Source organism: Sorghum bicolor, chromosome 8, assembly GCF_000003195.3.
Source record: "Sorghum bicolor cultivar BTx623 chromosome 8, Sorghum_bicolor_NCBIv3, whole genome shotgun sequence".
In the NCBI taxonomy this organism is placed as follows: Eukaryota; Viridiplantae; Streptophyta; class Magnoliopsida; order Poales; family Poaceae; genus Sorghum; species Sorghum bicolor.
This window is the reverse complement of record NC_012877.2, coordinates 5883626-5901995: the sequence shown is the minus strand read 5'-3', so window position 1 is coordinate 5901995 and position 18370 is coordinate 5883626. Positions and strand designations below refer to the sequence as shown.

General features: G+C 41.5%; 2 protein-coding genes and 1 long non-coding RNA gene across 4 annotated transcripts; 2 read left to right on the top strand and 1 right to left on the bottom strand.

Moving 5' to 3' along the window:
* LOC8076299 (replication factor C subunit 2) lies at positions 1746–5813 on the bottom strand. 2 transcript variants are annotated; one of them, XM_021446719.1, is made up of 13 exons: positions 5479–5813; positions 5291–5369; positions 5101–5180; positions 4111–4230; positions 3958–4027; positions 3793–3866; positions 3592–3712; positions 3404–3466; positions 3264–3323; positions 2753–2878; positions 2573–2656; positions 2187–2302; positions 1746–1958 (listed from the first exon to the last, which is right to left on the bottom strand). In XM_021446719.1, the coding sequence occupies exons 1-12, from the start codon at positions 5520–5522 to the stop codon at positions 2204–2206; spliced, it is 1020 nt and encodes a 339-aa protein (XP_021302394.1). In that variant the 5' UTR covers positions 5523–5813; the 3' UTR covers positions 1746–1958; positions 2187–2203. The 2 variants fall into 2 exon arrangements, with proteins under 2 accessions (XP_021302394.1, XP_002441912.1); XM_002441867.2 differs by having other exon boundaries at positions 1765–2302; positions 5479–5812.
* Positions 10681–13430, top strand: LOC8076298. The gene is made up of 5 exons (XM_002442867.2): positions 10681–12273; positions 12415–12637; positions 12764–13099; positions 13242–13333; positions 13413–13430. Exons 1-5 carry the CDS (start codon positions 10681–10683, stop codon positions 13428–13430), a joined length of 2262 nt encoding a protein of 753 aa, XP_002442912.2.
* Positions 15121–17758, top strand: LOC110429857. The gene is made up of 3 exons (XR_002447044.1): positions 15121–15740; positions 16986–17077; positions 17211–17758. It is a non-coding gene; the product is annotated as an uncharacterized LOC110429857 (long non-coding RNA).

Below are 18370 nucleotides of genomic sequence, written 5' to 3'. Positions count from 1 at the left end.
GTTTAAGGTAGAATACTTCATCCTCAAACTAGAAAACCAGATATTCTACTCCATGAACTTTTAAAACTAGTCAAATAACCCCTAGAGTGGTTTTAGAAGGTGGTTTTGTCTTTTTATTTTTTATTTATTTTCGTTAAATCTTTGAAAAAACATAATAAATCATAGATAAATCATAAAATGAAAAATTCAATTTTTTGGACTCTTGATGAGTATATATACACAATGAATATGTAATATGATATACTTTAGTACAAAGTTTTTGTTGTAGCTTTAAATCTATGTTTTTTTATAATTAATAAGAATAATTCATATATGTAGTTCCTATGGTTTAATTGTGGTAAAAATTTTACGGTGGGCTCATTATTGTATGCTTGAACTATGGTAAAAGTTTCATACCCATTGGATCATGTATAACTTAGTTATAGATTTATTTAGCTTTATTATTGTTAAATCTATGCTTTATCTATAACTAAGTTATACGTGATCTGACGAGTATAGAATTTTTACCATAGTTCAAGCATATAATAGTGAGCCCACCATAAAAATTTTACCACAATTGAACCATAGGAACTACATATATGAATTATTCGAATTAATTATAGAAAAAAATAGATTTAAAGCTACAACAAAAACTTTGTACTAAAGTATATCATATTATATATTCCTGTATAGATCTACTCATCAGGAGTCCAACAAAGTTGAATTTTTTATTTTATGATTTTTTTGTGATTTATTATGATTTTTTAAATATTCAGTGAAATAATCAAAAAAGAAAAAAGACAAAACCACCCACTAAAACCACTCGAGGGGATTATTTGACCGGTTTTGAAAGTTCATGGGATAGAATATTCAGTTGTATAGTTTGAGGGATGAAGTATTCCACCCTAGATAGTTTAGGGGGTTATGTAGAAGAATATCCATGTGTAAATTAATCCAGCATGAAAAAGAACAAGCAAATATCAAAGCACACAATACACATAACCAACAATAGGCGTTCCTTACACGTTTTGCCCCGACTTTTCTTTTACCAAACCACTGAACTAAACATTTGTAATGCATGAATCGTGTTGCGGTGTGTCACTAACAATTTTGGTTTTTTAAGGGCACGCACAACGCATGCATATACAGGTATTTGCTTAGAGCAACTCTAGCAGAGCCTCTACTTGAGCCCCTATAGCTAAATATAGGCCCAATTTGGGGTGGGCACATAAATCTTTCCTGCAGACTCCATTCCTGTTGGCCCAACAGCCCAGCCTCCATCCTGCGTGGTGTGGCAATTACCTCCTCACACCGAACAAACGCAGCTTCACCCATCTCCCTCCAGCGCTGATTTTCACTATCGCGCTCCCTCCCTCCACCTCCGACCTCCACCGTTGGGCCTCGCCGCCGCCGTCCCTTCTGGTGAGAATGGCCTCTCCTCGATGAGCAGGATCAGTCCTAGCCATGGTTATCGTGAGCATCGAGCCTTCCCTTCTTGTGGCCATGCGGTAGCGAACTGTTTGACCCAATGATGAGTGGGTCCCACATGTCATTGTCTGCCAATTTAGATTTAGAGGTCTTCATTTAAATAGTACTGTTAGAGTGGAAGTAAAAATTTTGGACACCCAAAAGTAGAGGGAGCACCCAAATGAAAAGTAGAGGCCTGTTTTGAGGCTACTGCTGGAGTTGCTCTTATGTGTGCGAGTTGAGGATAACAATTCTTCTAGAGGCTACCGTGACCATGTGTGAGACCAACACATATGATGGAACCTTGATGACATTGCCTGCTGTTAATCTTACTCAATTAAGCAACCTTGTTATATTCTCCACCTAAAAATGTAATTTTGTTACCATATTTTCGTTACAAAGCACAACCTAACAAAATCTAACTGCAATGCCAGTGTCAACTCTTGCACTCTGGACTCTGGAGGCATCTGAAGTCTTGAGATGCTAACCTGCTCTCTGCCATCATGCATCACCTGGGAGTAGAAGAGGAAAAATAACACTCAAGATGTGAAGTTCAGAAATGTTCATTGTCATATTGGACATCCACAGGCACATAGTTCAGCAGGATTTTAGGGCGAGTTCATCGCTTTTCAACCCATCACAAAGCTAGCAACATCGGAACAGCATGCCGAGGCAGATTAGCCTCGGGCAGCATCTAAGAGTCAGGAAAAGCTTTCGCCAGGGATCGCAATCGTAACCACCTTTCCTCTTTATGAACTTAGAAGACCAGCGTTTGTGGCATGTTGAAAAGAGCACGAATAGTCTCGCTGGCGACATCCAACAGCTGTAGATACTCATCTGCCCCATCAACCAAGCACTGTGAAATCATCCAAAAGGGGAAAGGTGAGAAATGTGGCATTACAGATACTATGGAAGTTTCAGTATGCGATACATGTGTGGATACAGTTTCAGAGACTTGCTACAGGATAAAAAGATGCAACTCTAGAATGGCAGGATTCAACATCATATTATTTCTGAACTAGTCATGTGGAAGAAAAAAAATTTCTTGGTTTCCCTTTAGAAGAGTACAAGTCATGGGAAACAAGAAAAGGACGAACTGTAGTACTGTAATTTTAGCCGGACAAACCTTGTCAGTTTCCCCAAGCTTTTTACATATCCTTGCCTTTTGATCATCTGGAATATCATCCGCGCCAACAATGACATCTAGAAACTGCACAAGTAATTCAGTTAGCAGCAATGACAGATGAAATCAACAGGAATAGTAATTAACTAGAATATGAAATCTAGAACAAAATAAATAGATGACCTGTGCCATCAGCTGTGAGACTGGATATCCATCTGCTATAATGTTGCTAACTTCCTTGTTTGCCACGTCAAATTCACCAGATCTGCAAGCTGCAAGCAGTGACTTGACAACATCTTCAGGGATAACCTGTCACAGGGAGACAAAGTGATGAATGGACAAGTTTGATTTCCCTTTGTTCAGGTCACCAATTACTTGCATGGTAAAATTTGTCATGATATATGATATTTTTCCATGGAAAAGCACAATAAATTTCCTTTCAACATAAACAATTTTGTTGCTATGAGTGTAAAACTTCGTTGAAGGCTAGAACTACACTAAGTTCTGGGGCGGCAACATCATCAAGCATGAATGAACTTTTTATAACCTCAAGCATCAAGCAAAAAATAACATTACTATCTCAAATGGAAATTATGAATTCATCATCACACTGTACAGGAACTAGTAAATTCGTAGTATGTGATAAATTAACCTATTCGCAAATAAAAGAGGAGAAAAGTGAATGGTGATGTACCCCCGAAACACTGATCAAGTCACTGGAAGAGATAGAAGATCCAAATAAGCGAGCTGCACTCTGCAACGAACCAAAAGAATATGGAACTACAATCAACTGAAAGCTTAATGCGAAAGAGTAGGTTTGGAGGAAATTCATACCTGAAGATAGGTTATAGCACGACGAAGATCACCTTGAGAAATGGCACTCAGTGTGGACAGTGCCTATTAATTCAAAGCATCTCAACCTAAGTAATTATTAAACGAAAGAATGCTCGAAACAATTGACCGGATATTATCATAATAATGTATGACATCTGACTCATCATGAATAAGGCTAATTTAAATACCTGAGCATCAAGATTGAGACCTTCTTCATTGCATATGTGCATAATGCGGTTGCTCATCACTTCTTCTGAAAGAGGCTTGAACCTAAACTTTGCACATCTCGACACAAGTGGTTCTATTATCCTGTAACATTAAGAATAATGTATCATAAAAATTCAATACTTGTACCATAGAAAAATAATAAGATCACGTTGACAAAATACCTGCTGATATAGTTGCATATAAAAAAGAATCTAGTCACTTTGGAGTAAGTCTCCATGGTACGCCTCAAAGCATTCTACAGAAGGATATCAAATATCAACTTAACATATGTATTAGGTCTGAAGCTGTGAAGCATTTATTAAGAAGAATTATGTGTGGCAACATACCTGGGCATCTTCTGTCATTGAATCTGCTTCATCAAGTATAATAATCTTGTAAGGTGGACAGGGATAACCACTAAAGTCCATCACAACAAGAAAACTAGTAAGGAATACAAAAATCAGATGAGAATGAAAAGCTTTCTAATTTGATGATCTTACGCTTTCCGTGCAGTACCAACGGCAACAGCAGCAAAGTCCTTGATTTTCGTCCTCACAACATTAATTCCACGATCATCACTAGCATTGAGCTCCAAAACTCTTGACTTATACAGCTCTGGACTGCATTATCCAAATAGGAGAAGAATTGAAGAAAACTGACTCCTCAAACCATCCGAGAGTAGTGACGTGTTTTTAAAAAACAAAACAGTTTCAACGTCATTTCTGAATTACTAGCACTAACATGGGTATACAAATTTCATGAACAAATTTGAGAAATTAATCACCACATGCATAAACCACATAACAGAGGCAACACTGATTGTCTGACAGTCATTCTCAATAAGTTAAAAAAATGTGAGTTGAAGAGAAAATCATATTCTGCTACTTCTGTATTAGTCAGAGTTCCTATTAAATGGCTTTTTTAAACACATATAGTTTAATTTTGCTGCTGTTCTGTTGCATAAAAAAGGTTACCTGACTATGTATCATTCGACTCAATTCGACTCAATGATAAGCACGAACATATACATGGGACAAACAGAAATGCCAATCTTCGCCCCAAAAAACAACATTATAAATTCGAATATTTTGATGGTCCATCCTTGAACCTTGATGGAAATAATCAACTTTTAAAAAATCACACATATGTAGAGTCTCTAACAAGACCTCCAACAAATTTTACCATTCAAGCTAAAAAATGCCTATGGATCCTTAGAATGGGCTGAAAATGCAAGTAAATTAGGGATCTCCACAACTGTTGCTGTTCTTTTGACCATTTTAGAAGAAAAAAAAGAGTATCTTGTTTGTCATTGGAGGTTATATAATCATCAGTAATATCCTAAAGCAAGCTGCACTCGCCATCAATTGCTCCGTTACAGTAGCAACTGGCAAGTCTCAGGCAATCCAAGATTACATAGCACACTACTCATACTAGCACAACCAAATTAAGAAATCCTACACTAAAAGAAAGGGTCCAGCACGAGGCTATACCCGTAGAGCTGGTAGGCGATGGCGAGTGCGGTGGTGGTCTTTCCTGTTCCCGGCGGGCCGTAGAACAGCATGTGCGGCAGCTGCGAGTGACCAAACAGCAAATAAGAAAATCTCCAAGGGGGTTCCGCGAATAAAAAGAAGAAATTTTGTTGGGGGGCGGAAGAGGGGTTAGGGTTTAACGCTTGCTCACGTCGGCGGTCTGGAGGGTATTGGTGAGCACCCGAATCACCTCCTCCTGGTGAGCCACATCCTTGACCTGCCTCGGCCGGCTGCAACCCCAGCAAGAAGAGGCGCGATTAGAGAGAACCGCGAGTGCTCCATTCCAAATTCCGGGATGGAAATTGCGGGGGGGAGAGAGAGGGAGTGGTGCGGGCTTACTATTTCTCCACCCATGGCTGCGACATCGGCACGAGCGGCGCCATCTGCTAACTCTTCTGCCGCAGCGGTCGTCGCAGTGCGCGGGGGCGGTGGTGGCGAGTGGGCCTGCGTTTTCGTGCGCGCTGCGAGCGGGGCCAGTGACCTGGAGCTGGAGCCTGGAGGGCAGGGGCCGCCGGCGCGGCACCTGTGCGACCTGGAGGGAGAGAGCACGGGCGGGATGGGCGGCGGCCGGCTGGGTAGGCGCGCCGGCAGGCAGCTAGCCCCTCCGTCCTCGCTTCCACCCGTGCGGCCGAAACTAAAGATGGCAACGGGCAGAAAATATCCGCGTACCCGCGGGCATCCGACCCGGCGGGCGAGGATATGGGCACGAATCTGTGCCCACGGACACGGGCGCGGGCAGAAAGTTGCGCCCAACGGGCATAGTTTCACAGGTAAGAAAAGATCATGCCCGTACCCGCAAACCCGCCAAACCCGCACTGACATGTGGGGCCAATGTCGAGAAGATATATAAATTCAGATGCTAGGGTTTTCTCATCCAAATTCTCAATTCTACCACTCCACCACCAGCCGCCGTCACTTCCTCCCCTCACCCCTGCGACTCCGCAAAGCCGCCTCCTTGCTTCGTGAGCCTGCGACTCCGGCCTCCCCGCTCGAAGGCTCCTCGCTCCACGACGCCATCTCCACTCCGACAAGCGCGGCTGCTCTGCTCGCGGCGCACACCGCTCTAGGTCTAGGACACCGTCTCCACTCACAGCTGGCCGGCTCCTCAGAGTTCGAGACCCTACTCGCTGCATCCTTGATCCAGGACGCCGCCTCCGCTCTAGACCCCACTCGCGCGCCTCCAACCCAGACGTCGTCTCCGCGGTGCAGTCCATCGTCTCTGCCCCCGCAGTCCGCCATCGTCTTCCTGTGCAATTTCAAAGGAAAGTTCACTTGTTCTTGATGCCTCCCAATAAATATTGTGCCTCCCAATAGAGGTATTTGCTGAGTATACGGGCATGCCCACGGGCAAGCTTTGCCCGCGGATAGCGGGCACGGACACAAGTTGCTACCCGTGGCGGGTGGCGGGCACGGATGCGGGCATGAGATTTTGCTCGCGGGCACGGGCGTGAGATGGCACTATCCGCGCGGATTTTATCCGTTGCCATCTTTAGCCGAAACGCTCGTGCGACGGTGCGGTGCGAGGGAGACGAACAAACGAGCAGGGAATACGTGAGGACTCTAGGTGTGCTACTGGGCCTTTGTTATTGGGCTGAAAAATACGTGAGCCAACGATTAGGACCCTCCACAAGGACTTTTTTTTTGACCGCCAATCCGCCAAGTTCCCGGAACATAGGTACGTGATACGGGAACGTAGTACGCGGTACGACATTCTCATACTATGGAACGTAGGGGGTATATAGCTTCGTCTTGTTCCTTTAAGTTGTGGAACGCGTTCCACTTTCTAAAGGAACGTGTTTGGGACGTAGTGGTTGGCTCAGGTAGTTTTACGTGTTGTTTTGAACCAAATGAGTTCGATTCCTAGCGTGATATAGTTTACTATTGTATTTTTGTTTCATTTAGGGCTGTCCAACTCCAACCTTAAGGCTCATTGCAAGTCTAGGCCAATGAGTCAATCACCATCTAGATTTTTCGCCGACCGCTCACGGACGGGCATGACGCAGTATGCACACACACCACGAAGTTCCATAGTCGCTTGGGACTGACGTTCCTATGATTGCTCCTATATATGATTCGTGTTCCACCGCATTTGGGAACGATGTTCCATGATGTTCCCGTTCCACGTTTCGGGACGAAGTTCCCGGAACGGGGAACGTGCCCATGTTCCCGTACCCCCGCTGCTAAGGGCCAATCAGCCAGATCACGGTTACTTGTATTTGTATATCAAGGCCTTGTTTAGTTGGGGAGTTAAATTTTTTTTGAACATAGCACTTTTGTTTTTTTTTGGCAATTATTAGCTAATTATAGACTAACTAGGTTTAAAAAATTTGTCTCACAAATTACAGTAAACTGTGCAATTAGTTTTTTATCTATATTTAATGTTCCATGCATGTGTCGCAAGATTCGATGTGACAAGGAATCTTAAAAAGTTTTTGGATTTTGAGGTGAACTAAACAAGACTTGAGTACTCCCTCCATTCGAATAAATACACATCTCGCCTCTAGAACAGTTAAACCTTTCAAAGTATGATCAAATTATATAAAAATATACTAATATTTATAATGTATATATAATAAGTATAGATTGAGCATTAAATATATTTTTATAATAAACATTTGAATATATAAATATTGATACTATTTTTTATATTTTTATTCAAGCGTGAAAATGCTTGACTCCTCAAAAGTTAGATATGCATTTATTTTAGGATGGAGTGAGTATTTATTTTATGTTTCAAAGTATTTAGGGTTTATTTCTATTTGGGACTGCTTCCGTCTCTCTTTTTCTAACTCTTCCAAACTTGTCTAGCTAAACGGGTCTAACTTTGACAACTTTGCTCAAAGAAAAAGGTGGAGCTAAGGGTCAATTCCATATTTTTCTTTTGCGGAGCTCCTCAAGAGTACTTTGGAAACAAGCTTATGTACCTCCTTATAGATTTAGTGAAAAATTATCCACCGCTGCCACTCATTACACAATCCTCAGTTTATTTATTCCCCCACCTTCACTCGCAACTTCTCTATTCTGCGGGCACAGAGGTCGACTGGCGTCGTCGTCCTATTCTTCACACCTCCTTGATGCTCTGGCCAGAAGATGGCTAGGATGGATAGATCCAACCATGTGTGGTCAGGATGGATCCTTTGTCGAACCCCAAATCTCCTCTATATTGTGTTCCATGAACTCCTAAATCTTCGATCCTTCTACTCATGAATCTACTCTGACGACTGAAGGTGGGGCAGCCAGTGGCCCACGGCAAGCGGCTACTTCCTCGCGATGGGTTGTCAGTGTCTAGGAGCGGCCGACCAGTGGCCAGCAACGGGCCACGACCTCTTAGAGGCGAGTGCAAGTGGCCATGGCGTAGCACCAGCCTACCAGGGCCTCCCAGACCTCCATGCTCACATTATAGAGGAGCACTGATGAGTTTGAATTAATTTTTATATATATTCTTTGTTTGTTCTTTAGGCTTGGTTGAACATCGATCTTTGCCCATGTCAAATTTAAGGCAAGCCAAAATATGGGTACAGTGATATTAGGGTAGGCCAACATTTTGGTAAGGCAATCAAGGTGGTACTTGGTTTGTTACCGGCTAGAGAGATTAACGTTGTCTTGCCAAAATTTAGAAGGAATTGCTAATGTTTTAGCACCATACCAATTGCATGCCAAATTCTTCAAACTTGCCCTTGTTTTGGCTTGAAAGTTGCAACCAATTAGGCCCTCTCTTTTTTTTCCTGCTTTGATGGAATGTAGTGCAAAATTGTTTCATAGCATTAGAAGATGACATGGAAATTTTACTTCCTAATAAGATATGGATATGAAAGAGTTTATTTTTTATAAATTTTGTTAACACTTTATTGGGAATGATTCTTAAAATAATAAGATACAACATACAACATCGGCAAAATTGACCATTGTCATCAAAACCTCATACCCCTGTAAGCAGAGCAGAGCTACATGCTAGGTCTATTTGCTCATCTGCTTAAGGATGGTAAGAGCAACTCCAACAGCTTTGCTATTCTTATTATGAAGACCTTTTAGAACTTGTATAGTAGAAAAATAGCCTCCAACAGATGTGCTATTTGGTTTTGTAAAATAGAAAGTTTGCTATTCCTTGATTTTCGTTGGCCATATATAGCCAACCGCTGACACTAGCTATCTGATAGCAAGGTTGTTGTGGATCTCTTTTTTTTAAAAAAAGTTTTTTATTTTACAAAATGGCTAAACATTAGAATTTGGCAACTAATTTTAGCCAAGCTCTTGGAGATGCTCTAAGAGCAACTCCAACAGCTTTGTTATTCTTATTATGAAGGCTTTTTAGAACTTGTATAGTAGAAAAATAGGCTCCAACAGATGTGCTATTTGGTTTTGTAAAATAGAAAGTTTGCTATTCCTTGATTTTCGTTGGCCATATATAGCCAACCACTGACACTAGCTATCTGATAGCAAGACTGTTGTAGACCTCTTCTTTTTTAAGAAGTTGTCTAACAAAGCAGACTCGCGCTAGGTGGAATCTCCGTGGACTCAACCACAAAACTCGAAACTACCCCAATATCGTTTCACGTGATAATCTGAACCTAAAACCAAATCCAATGGATCCCTGAGACCCACCACTGTATGACAATTAAAAAACCAATAAATATTTTCTAGCAAAAAATACATGATATATTACATGTTCACATGTATGAACAAGAGGTAATAAACAACAGAAAAATTAACGCCTTAACCTAGAACAAACTTAATAGCTTATGCAAACAATATATATATTAAAAAACATGAGTTTTTGTTCAAAATGGTCTATTTCAGTGCCCCATTGGATATCAGCTTATGGACACCGAAACCCGAAGCCAAACCCGAAGTTTTGGTTCCACCAAAAACCATGTGGAGAATCAAACCCGAACACCCGCTGGACCCAAAATCCGCCTCATTGTCATGTCCATCCCAGTGAAACTCTAGCTAAGTGCCTGTTTACATCTATCAACACTAAAAATTAGTTAGCTAAATAGCTGCTACCTATCAGCACTAAAAATTAGTTAGCTAAATAGCTGCTACCTTTTTTGCCTAATTTTTAGCAAACCTATGGCCTTGTTTAGTTCCGAAAAGATTTCGGATTTCGGTACTGTAGCACTTTCGTTTGTTTGTGATAAATATTATCCAATTATGGACTAACTAGGATCAAAAGATTCGTCTCGCGATTTCCAGCTCAACTGTGTAATTAGTTTTTGCTTTCATCTATATTTAATGCTTCATGCATGTGCCACAAGATTCGATGTGACGGAGAAGCTTGAAAACTTTTTGCTTTTTGGGGTGAACTAAACAAGGCCTATGATTGGATCAACCTACCAATATGTGGTTAGATAGTGAGCTAGAGGTATATAACTAATATAATAATCTTTTAATTAATAATTAATAGGTTTATTAATAAAACTATTAAATCTAGCATATTATCCGTATTAATTTTAGCTGCTAATTTTTAGTGGGAAGGGACCGATGAGGCCCTAAATAGGAAATCAGCACCAGCTCCCACTTCCCCTCTCTCGACCACGGAACATGGCAGGTCGATGGCGGCGCGGCGGCGGCTCGGGCGTTTGGTGCACCCGAGCGGGCGAGCTTTTGGAATTAATCTACGAGCATTACGAGGAGGCGCTCCGCGCGCTGCCGTTGGAGGACATGCCAGTGCTTGCCCTGCGCCTTCTCGACGCCGGCGTCTGCATCGGATTCGCCGACCCCGTTACCAACATCATCGCCAACACGCTCTTCTTCCTCCCCGACACCGAGGAGGCTGGCGAGCCCGCGCTTCTCGAACCCGAGCCCAACGGCGCCAAAAAGCGGAAGAGGAAGAGGAAGAAGCTGAAGACGAAGGCCTTCGGGGAGGCAAGGGTGAGGGAGGAGGTCCTCTCCAAGATCGTCGCAGGCGACGGCCCCTCCTCTCCGCCGGAAGCCCGGACCCTTGCGGAACGCTCGCTGGAGGGCCTCGTCTGCTTCCTGACATCGTATTTCCGCCACCTCCCCACCTGTGAGGCCCTGCGCTATCTCTGTCTGGCTCGGGCCGACCTCCTCGTCGCAGTTCGCCTCATTCAAGACGATCGCTGCTATCGCCACAGCGACGAACTCCATACCTGCTCATCACTTGCTGTCAAGACTGCTCTCAAATGCGCTGCCTGTTCAGCAATGCTGCACAATTTTGATGCCTTTATCACCAGCTGCTTTGCACTAGCGTCTCATATCAAGTTGATTACCCAGACTTTGTCAGCAAAGCGCCATTGTCGCCTTACTACTCAAGACATCTGCGGATTGTCTGCGGTCCTCAAGAAGCCACTCAAGTTCAAGAGGTCAGACAAATACACACCCATGAATCTTGCTGCTGAACGTTTTCATGACCGAGAAATCAATGCAAGTATTGAGAATGTGCCGGGTGAGCTGACGGAGTCACTTCGAGGTGTTCTTATGGATAGAATCCATGGCCACTATCTCAAGGTGGTGCCTCGGTTACCGATGGAAGAATTTCAGACCTGTCACCACCGTGGCCTTCTAAAGGCAGGCTACTGTTTTGGCCCGTTTAATACCGTGTCTAACATAATTGTCAACACTATTTGGTACAACACCAACTTCCCTCCGTCCGAAGAATTCAAGGTGGACATCATCTGCACGTTGAGACACGTTGAGTCTCGGTCCCTTAATGGACTCCTTGCGTTTGTGCGTGCATGCTTCCCTGAGATATCTGAGCATCATGCTATGATTTATTTGCTCAAGAGCAATCTGAATATCTGCAAGATAATTGAGACAGCAAGACTAGAAGGATATGATACACCAGTCTGTGTGGACAATGGCTACAAGGAAGCAGCACATGCGGCATCTCACCCTGATCCTGATGCATATTGTGAATTTGTTGTGCGATGCTTGCCTAAGGTGCAATCTACTATTAGGTCACTTCTGCAAGCTTCTCATATACTTTCGTCCAACGAGGTTCTTCAGCTCTCTGAACTACTGTCATTTCCAATTGCTAAAGCGCTGGAGCCAATCAGTGAGCTAACTGAAGATGCCCTAAAGATGCTTGCAAAAGAAAAAGAAGATTTCCTTGTTCAACAAAGTTTCGTCCGTGGAAAGGTCCAAGCAGCATTGTGGAATTATGAGCAAACTAAGGTCAGTTGTTTTCCTGCAGTGTTATTATGTTAATTCCAGATTTCTGAGCACAGATATGAAATGATGTCATCTGGGTTTTTCCTTAAGTAGTGTAAAATCTGTTCACTTTTTTCTCTCCTTATTTGACGTTCCGTGTTGTAGGGCTATCATTATGAGCTTGGTATCATTTGTGGTGTGAATGTTAATGTCGGCGATGAAACAAAGATTCTAGAATCGAAGGGTCAGTACTCACATGTTAACTTTTGGGCAAGTCCAGATGATGGATCAGGTGCAACATTATTTTTTGCAGAATTTAGTAATTATGAAGATAATAATGACAACCATCAATTGTTTTGCTTCCCTGCATCAGATCTGTCAGCTCAAGGTATTGATTTTATCTCGACATTGCAAGCACCTACATAAATTGACATTTAACTAATATAATATTTTTTGTGACTTCTTTAAATACCTTAAAGCTAATTATCTCTTTGTTTGTCTTTTGTCTTTGAAGTTCGCTGCTGTTATTGCGAGTGTGAAGGTGTTAGAATTGTGCATCCAGTTGCACATTGTTGGGAGGGTGCAACAGATTTTGAGAAAATTGCTTGTGGGGAACACACTATTTCGAATCAAGAAATTATTAATCGCAGCAAGCGTCTAGATAGCCAGGTGGGCATATTCGCCCAGGATGGTCTCTATCTAGATCCTGCCCAGAACAAGTTAATCCAATCAGTGAACCGTGCTGCATGGGTGATGAATATTGGTTTAGATGACGAAATGAGGAGGAGAAGACCTCATCCACCACAAGCTTCGATAGGGATTATGACAGGCAAATCTGATCTTAAGACAGGCATGTTCCTCTTTCGCCTCACAATTTTTCCTTCTGGATGTAATTGAATGCATTCATTCATTCACCTTGGGTGTTCAGTCTTCACTGAAATGACCACGGATATCCCAATAGCATTTTAAAACTGGTTTTACTGCTTTCTTAGAGGTAGTGCCTGTAACTAATTTCAACCAAAAATGTTACAACCCAGTTGGTAGAATGATCCTCGCGAACAAGAACATGCAAGACCTGATTGAGGTAAAGATTAGACCAAGGGAAAAAATGCTGATCCATATTTTCTGCTGTATCCAATGATTATTTATTCAACTGCTTTCAGAAGTTAATTATCAAATGATCATATTTCCATGGGAGCAAAAGCAACTACCAGGACTCCAGCAGCTATATCCCATGGCTTAAGATGGCATTCCCAGTAGGCTTCCCATGGCTTAAGATGGCATTACCAGTAGGCTTCTGTAACACCCCTTGAAGAAAAAAAGGTCCCAAAAAGGATGCTATAAAACTCAGTTCTGCAAATGTGCAAAAAAGAAAAAAAAGGTTCTGCAAATCTGAGAAAAAAATAACTTAACCTGCTAATGTAGTATAATTCCTTTGCAAATTTATATTTGTCCTCCAGACATCATCATGTTCATATCCAAAACCTGTGATAAGAAGAGATTGTTCCCAATGGAGAAAGACTACCAGTTAGAGATAATAACTTGAAACTTGCCTCTACATTACAAAGGTGGTTATGTTACATTTAATTCTGACGTACAGAATCACTTTTTATGAATGGATGCATTGAGCTTTGAGCATGTGGTCTGACTCCCAAGGCAAATCATCACAGCAGCTTAGCTTTCACTCACAGATGCACATATGTGGAAAATACATGGTTACTTGTATACAGGAGAAAATAGACTACCAACTGACATGAATCTTTTGCCCATTACAGCTCGTCCGCCAGTTCAAGAGAATTTAAAGGCTTATTAGTTGGTTAAAGAACCTACAAGAAGATGCAGAAATTGTGAGGGTGCTCCAGTGCATAGACCCACCACAACAGTGCACATTTACTCGGTCTCATTCTGTTCGCAATTCATGGAGGCTAGGTCATAGTTTGGAGAGCGTACTTGCTTTGAGAGTTCTGCGAACGTGCATTGTATGCTAGCTTTGGCACTGGTTCTGGAATTCGATAGGTAAGATGGATATATTTAGGAGAATCTGAAGATGGAACTCGGGTGTTATTCTGTCACAGCACATGAGTTCTTTATTAGTAGATGTGGATAATCTATTTATGCCATTATTCAACTACTTTTTGCTGTGAAGCTCAAGTGAGCTATTTTATTATTTGTGTCAATGAATGGAGTAGTATTGTTTGTCATTTGTATTTTAAAATTCGCATGCCTAATTTTCTGCAACAATTTGCAAGCCTGAATGTCTTTTCCAGGTTTTCAGACAGTACCAATTCAAAATTATATGAGTTAGGTACTTACCTTTTGTCGTTAATTCTTTATTAACTGTATTCTTTTTTGGATGTTTGCATTGTATTTCCAAGTTGAATGACATTGCTTCTGATATTGTTTATGTAGTGCTGAATAATGCATTTGGAACATCTAGTAGGATTGACCTTGTGACTATATTTTTGGCAATGCAAATACGTTTTTTTTTGGTGGGCAAAAGATTTGTTGCTGTGAACCGCAGTGCTTGGCTAAATTTCTTGGCTATTTGAAATGACAGCAATGGATTTAGATGTGTATGGTTGTGTTATACAGTGAAATATCTTGTGTTGCAATGAGTGAGGCAGTGATCCATGCGAACATACTAATTTCATTCCTTGTGATGATCAGCGTATTCGTGCCTGCATTTTCACTTGAAAGAGTGGTTACAGGTTACTATCAGGGGATTTTGCCTGCCAGTGCTTGACCAGCTGTTGGTTTTATTCTCTCTGGATCAACAATTGACTGGGATAATATGATTTTGTATCTACGAAGAATCAATGCTGGAAACATGCCAAATGTGAGGAATGGATCTGTTTCCAGCCCAAGGCTGCTTGATGGGTCAATCTCCTACGACTATAATAAAAAGAATAAAGTGTGAACAATTTTTTAATGTAACAAAATTTGGTTCGTCCGTCTGCCTTTTCGTCCTGCGAACGACACCCCCGCGCGCGCGATTAGGAAGGTTCTGCCCCAGGACAAAATCACAGCATCTCTTTCCTATGATGTGGCATCAATCACGGCATTTCTTTCCTACAGTGCGGCATCTTATTCCGTCCTCTGCCTCCGCATCCGGCCCTCCATTCGCTGGTGCCCGCCGCCGAACCCGGCCCTCCGTTCTCTGGTGACTGGTGTCCACCACCGAACCACCGGAATCGGCCTGCTGCCCACCGCCGAACCTGGCCCTCCGTTCGCCGGTGACACGGAGAGCACTGCAACGATGACGCAACCCAGCACGTCGCATCCTCTGGATCCGGCCCTCCGTCCACCGGTGGTTGTTGCCCGCCGCCGACCCACCATGAATCGGCGTGGTATCCTGGTGCAAACCAGCGAGTGGGCGTCCTTCGGCTCCCGCGCGGAGAGCACCGTGAAGAGCACGCGGGCGCCCTTTGGCTACACCGCGGAGAGCGCTGCGACGTGCCGTCGCCGAAGTCAACAACCTCCCTGTTTATGAAGTATGCCATCCCTTCTCCTTTCTCCTTACTGCATCATCTCATGTTGTATGCCATCTAGAACAATTCACTTTAGCTTGATTAGTCCACCAAAAGTTTAATTATTTATTTCATTGTTGAGGTTCAATATTTTTCTGCTCTATCAGAGCTTGTAGGTAGTAGTTGTGGATAGCATTACAACGCGGGCAAACCATATAGCAATAGGGTTCAAAATTGAATTAGTCAGAATGGTATAAATCAGATTGTTTGTCCGTGTTGGATAAATATGAATGTGTTGGATTGAATCTCTGAATACACAAGGACTGTTTGTCACTAAAGTGATTGTTTGCCATGGCTATCTCGTGGGATCAGATGCATTTTATCTCTTACTATATCAAAATGACAAAGAAAAGATATATTTTCAGTGTCCATTTTCAATGAATAGACTTCTCCATGCTTCTTTGATATTTTTAATGTCCATTTAGTAACTTTTTTCCCTTATCTTGGAACATCTCTTAGCAAGCTATCATGCTTAGTAGGCTCTTCAGGCTCCTGATTAGTTTCTTAAAAATCGTTTTCATTAGCAAGCGTTCAAATATATATATTGCTTTAAGATCACACAAGGCCATGAACCCAATTGAATTTAGTACCTTCTAGAGTTAAACTTTTCGGCTATCAGTGCAAACTACTTGCTTTATATGTTATTGACACACAAGGCCGTGAGCCTTTAAATTGAATTTTAGAACCTTATCACATCCTAATCACTCACTAATCTTTGAAGCTTCAGTGTCCCTAGTAAACTTTCTATGATCATGAATTAATGATAGATGACTGAGTTACTATGTGATTACGTCATGGCAATTCAAGATAAAGCGATGTTAAAGTAAGCTACATGTTTATTTTAATTACTTGATTTACTAATGATAGAGTGCTCTCTTATATGACGAAAATAATCATCTATGTCTAATGCTTTGCAGAAGACTTTGGGTTAAAGGTTTTCATCCCTCTAAGATTGTGATAAGTGTTCAGGATCTACACGAGTTGTTAATGAGCAATCGAGACATCTCTGAGAACTATTTCGAATTAGGTGTTCATTTTCAGAGGGCTCGAGAGTGCAATATAATGAAAAAATATATTAATATTACTAAGCATCACATTGATCTAAGATTTTATATAAGTACATTTTTATAATGGTTATCGTGCTATAATATATTGTCTTTTTTTCTATGTTATAATAATCCTCACTCTCGATGTCCTTCACTTTCACAGAATATGTGCTTTAACAAAGATGCCTGAATTTCATAAAAGATACACTACGAGTGAAATAGAATATGGAGTACAACTTAGCACAATGCAGATATGTAAGTCTTTTGCTCCTACTTTTATTACTTGTGTCCTATACGATATTCTAATGGTTATTGTGTTTGCAGTTTTTTTTTTGCCATGGCTATACGTTCAAAAATATATTATATGCTCTCTGTTTTCGATCAGCAGGAAAAGTTACTTATCATGATTGATTCTAAACCAGTGGAAGAGTGGTGTAAAGAATACACCAGCGCTGATGTATGTCAAATACACTTTTGGATTTAGCTACAACTGGAAAAGCTTGGCTGTGGCGGGATTTATAACGGGAAAAGCTTGTGGCTGCCATGTCCGAACTCCAAACCAAACACCCGCCATCTGCTAGTGGTGAGCCAAACCTGAGGCAGCAGAATGTGGCGGGGAAGCAAACACCCCCTAAATTTTTGTACTTCTTACCTATGCGACACATACTAATATTTACATATACATACTCGAATGTGTGACAAGATGGTACGGAGATACGGCGAACCTTATTTGTGGATTTATTGGCGCATGAAAGAAATGGATATCGGAAATTTCTTCCTACCGATATTAAACACTATCTTAGCCACATCACGGAAAGGTCTATAAAGTAGAGTTTGTGAGCCTGCGACGTGTTGCTCTCCATGACTATGTTAATTTCATAACCTTTTTGGGTTGCATTTACATTGTTTTAATGTTGATACTTAAATTTTACAGTAGTGTTATCTTATTGTGTGATCTGTGTATTTTTAGTATAAATTGTTTATTATCATGTAGCAACGGACGGGCACGCTACCTAGTATACATGGCGATGCAGCCCACGGCGTGGTGGCACGACCCATGGCCCGACGATTTGGCCCGACCTGAGCACGACCTGAGGGACTAGGCCGTGCCTGGCCCGCCACCCAGGCACGTGGCACAGCACGAGCACAACCCGTTCTAATAGTCGACCCGATGAAAATTAATTATTAATGTACTTGTGACTTATATATGTGTGTCATTAATTATTACACTAGCGAAAATTATGAATTGTTGGTGAAAATGATGAAATGTTTTAGGATTTAGTAAAAATATAATGTAAATAAGGTCTTGTTTAGTTCCAAAAATTTTTGCAAAATAGGAATAGTACCACTTTCGTTTATATTTGACAAATATTATCCAATCATGTACTAACTAGACTCAAAAGATTCGTCTCGTCAATTTCGACAAAACTGTGCAATTAGTTTTTATTTTTGTCTATATTTAATACTTCATACATGCGTCTAAAGATTTAATGTGACGGAGAATTTGAAAAATTTTGTAAATTTTTTTGAAAACTAAACAATACCTAA

Excerpts from the sequence above, each read along its gene's own strand:
- LOC8076299 (XM_021446719.1), bottom strand. The coding sequence starts at position 5,522 with ATGGCGCCGCTCGTGCCGATGTCGCAGCCATGGGTGGAGAAATA. Across the intron at positions 3,867-3,957 it reads CAATGACAGAAGATGCCCAG|AATGCTTTGAGGCGTACCAT; the intron begins GTATGTTGCCAC and ends ATCCTTCTGTAG. Across the intron at positions 3,467-3,591 it reads GTCTCAATCTTGATGCTCAG|GCACTGTCCACACTGAGTGC; the intron begins GTATTTAAATTA and ends TTGAATTAATAG.
- LOC8076298 (XM_002442867.2), top strand. The coding sequence starts at position 10,681 with ATGGCAGGTCGATGGCGGCGCGGCGGCGGCTCGGGCGTTTGGTGCACC. Across the intron at positions 12,638-12,763 it reads ATCAGATCTGTCAGCTCAAG|TTCGCTGCTGTTATTGCGAG; the intron begins GTATTGATTTTA and ends TTGTCTTTGAAG. Across the intron at positions 13,100-13,241 it reads CAAATCTGATCTTAAGACAG|AGGTAGTGCCTGTAACTAAT; the intron begins GCATGTTCCTCT and ends CTGCTTTCTTAG.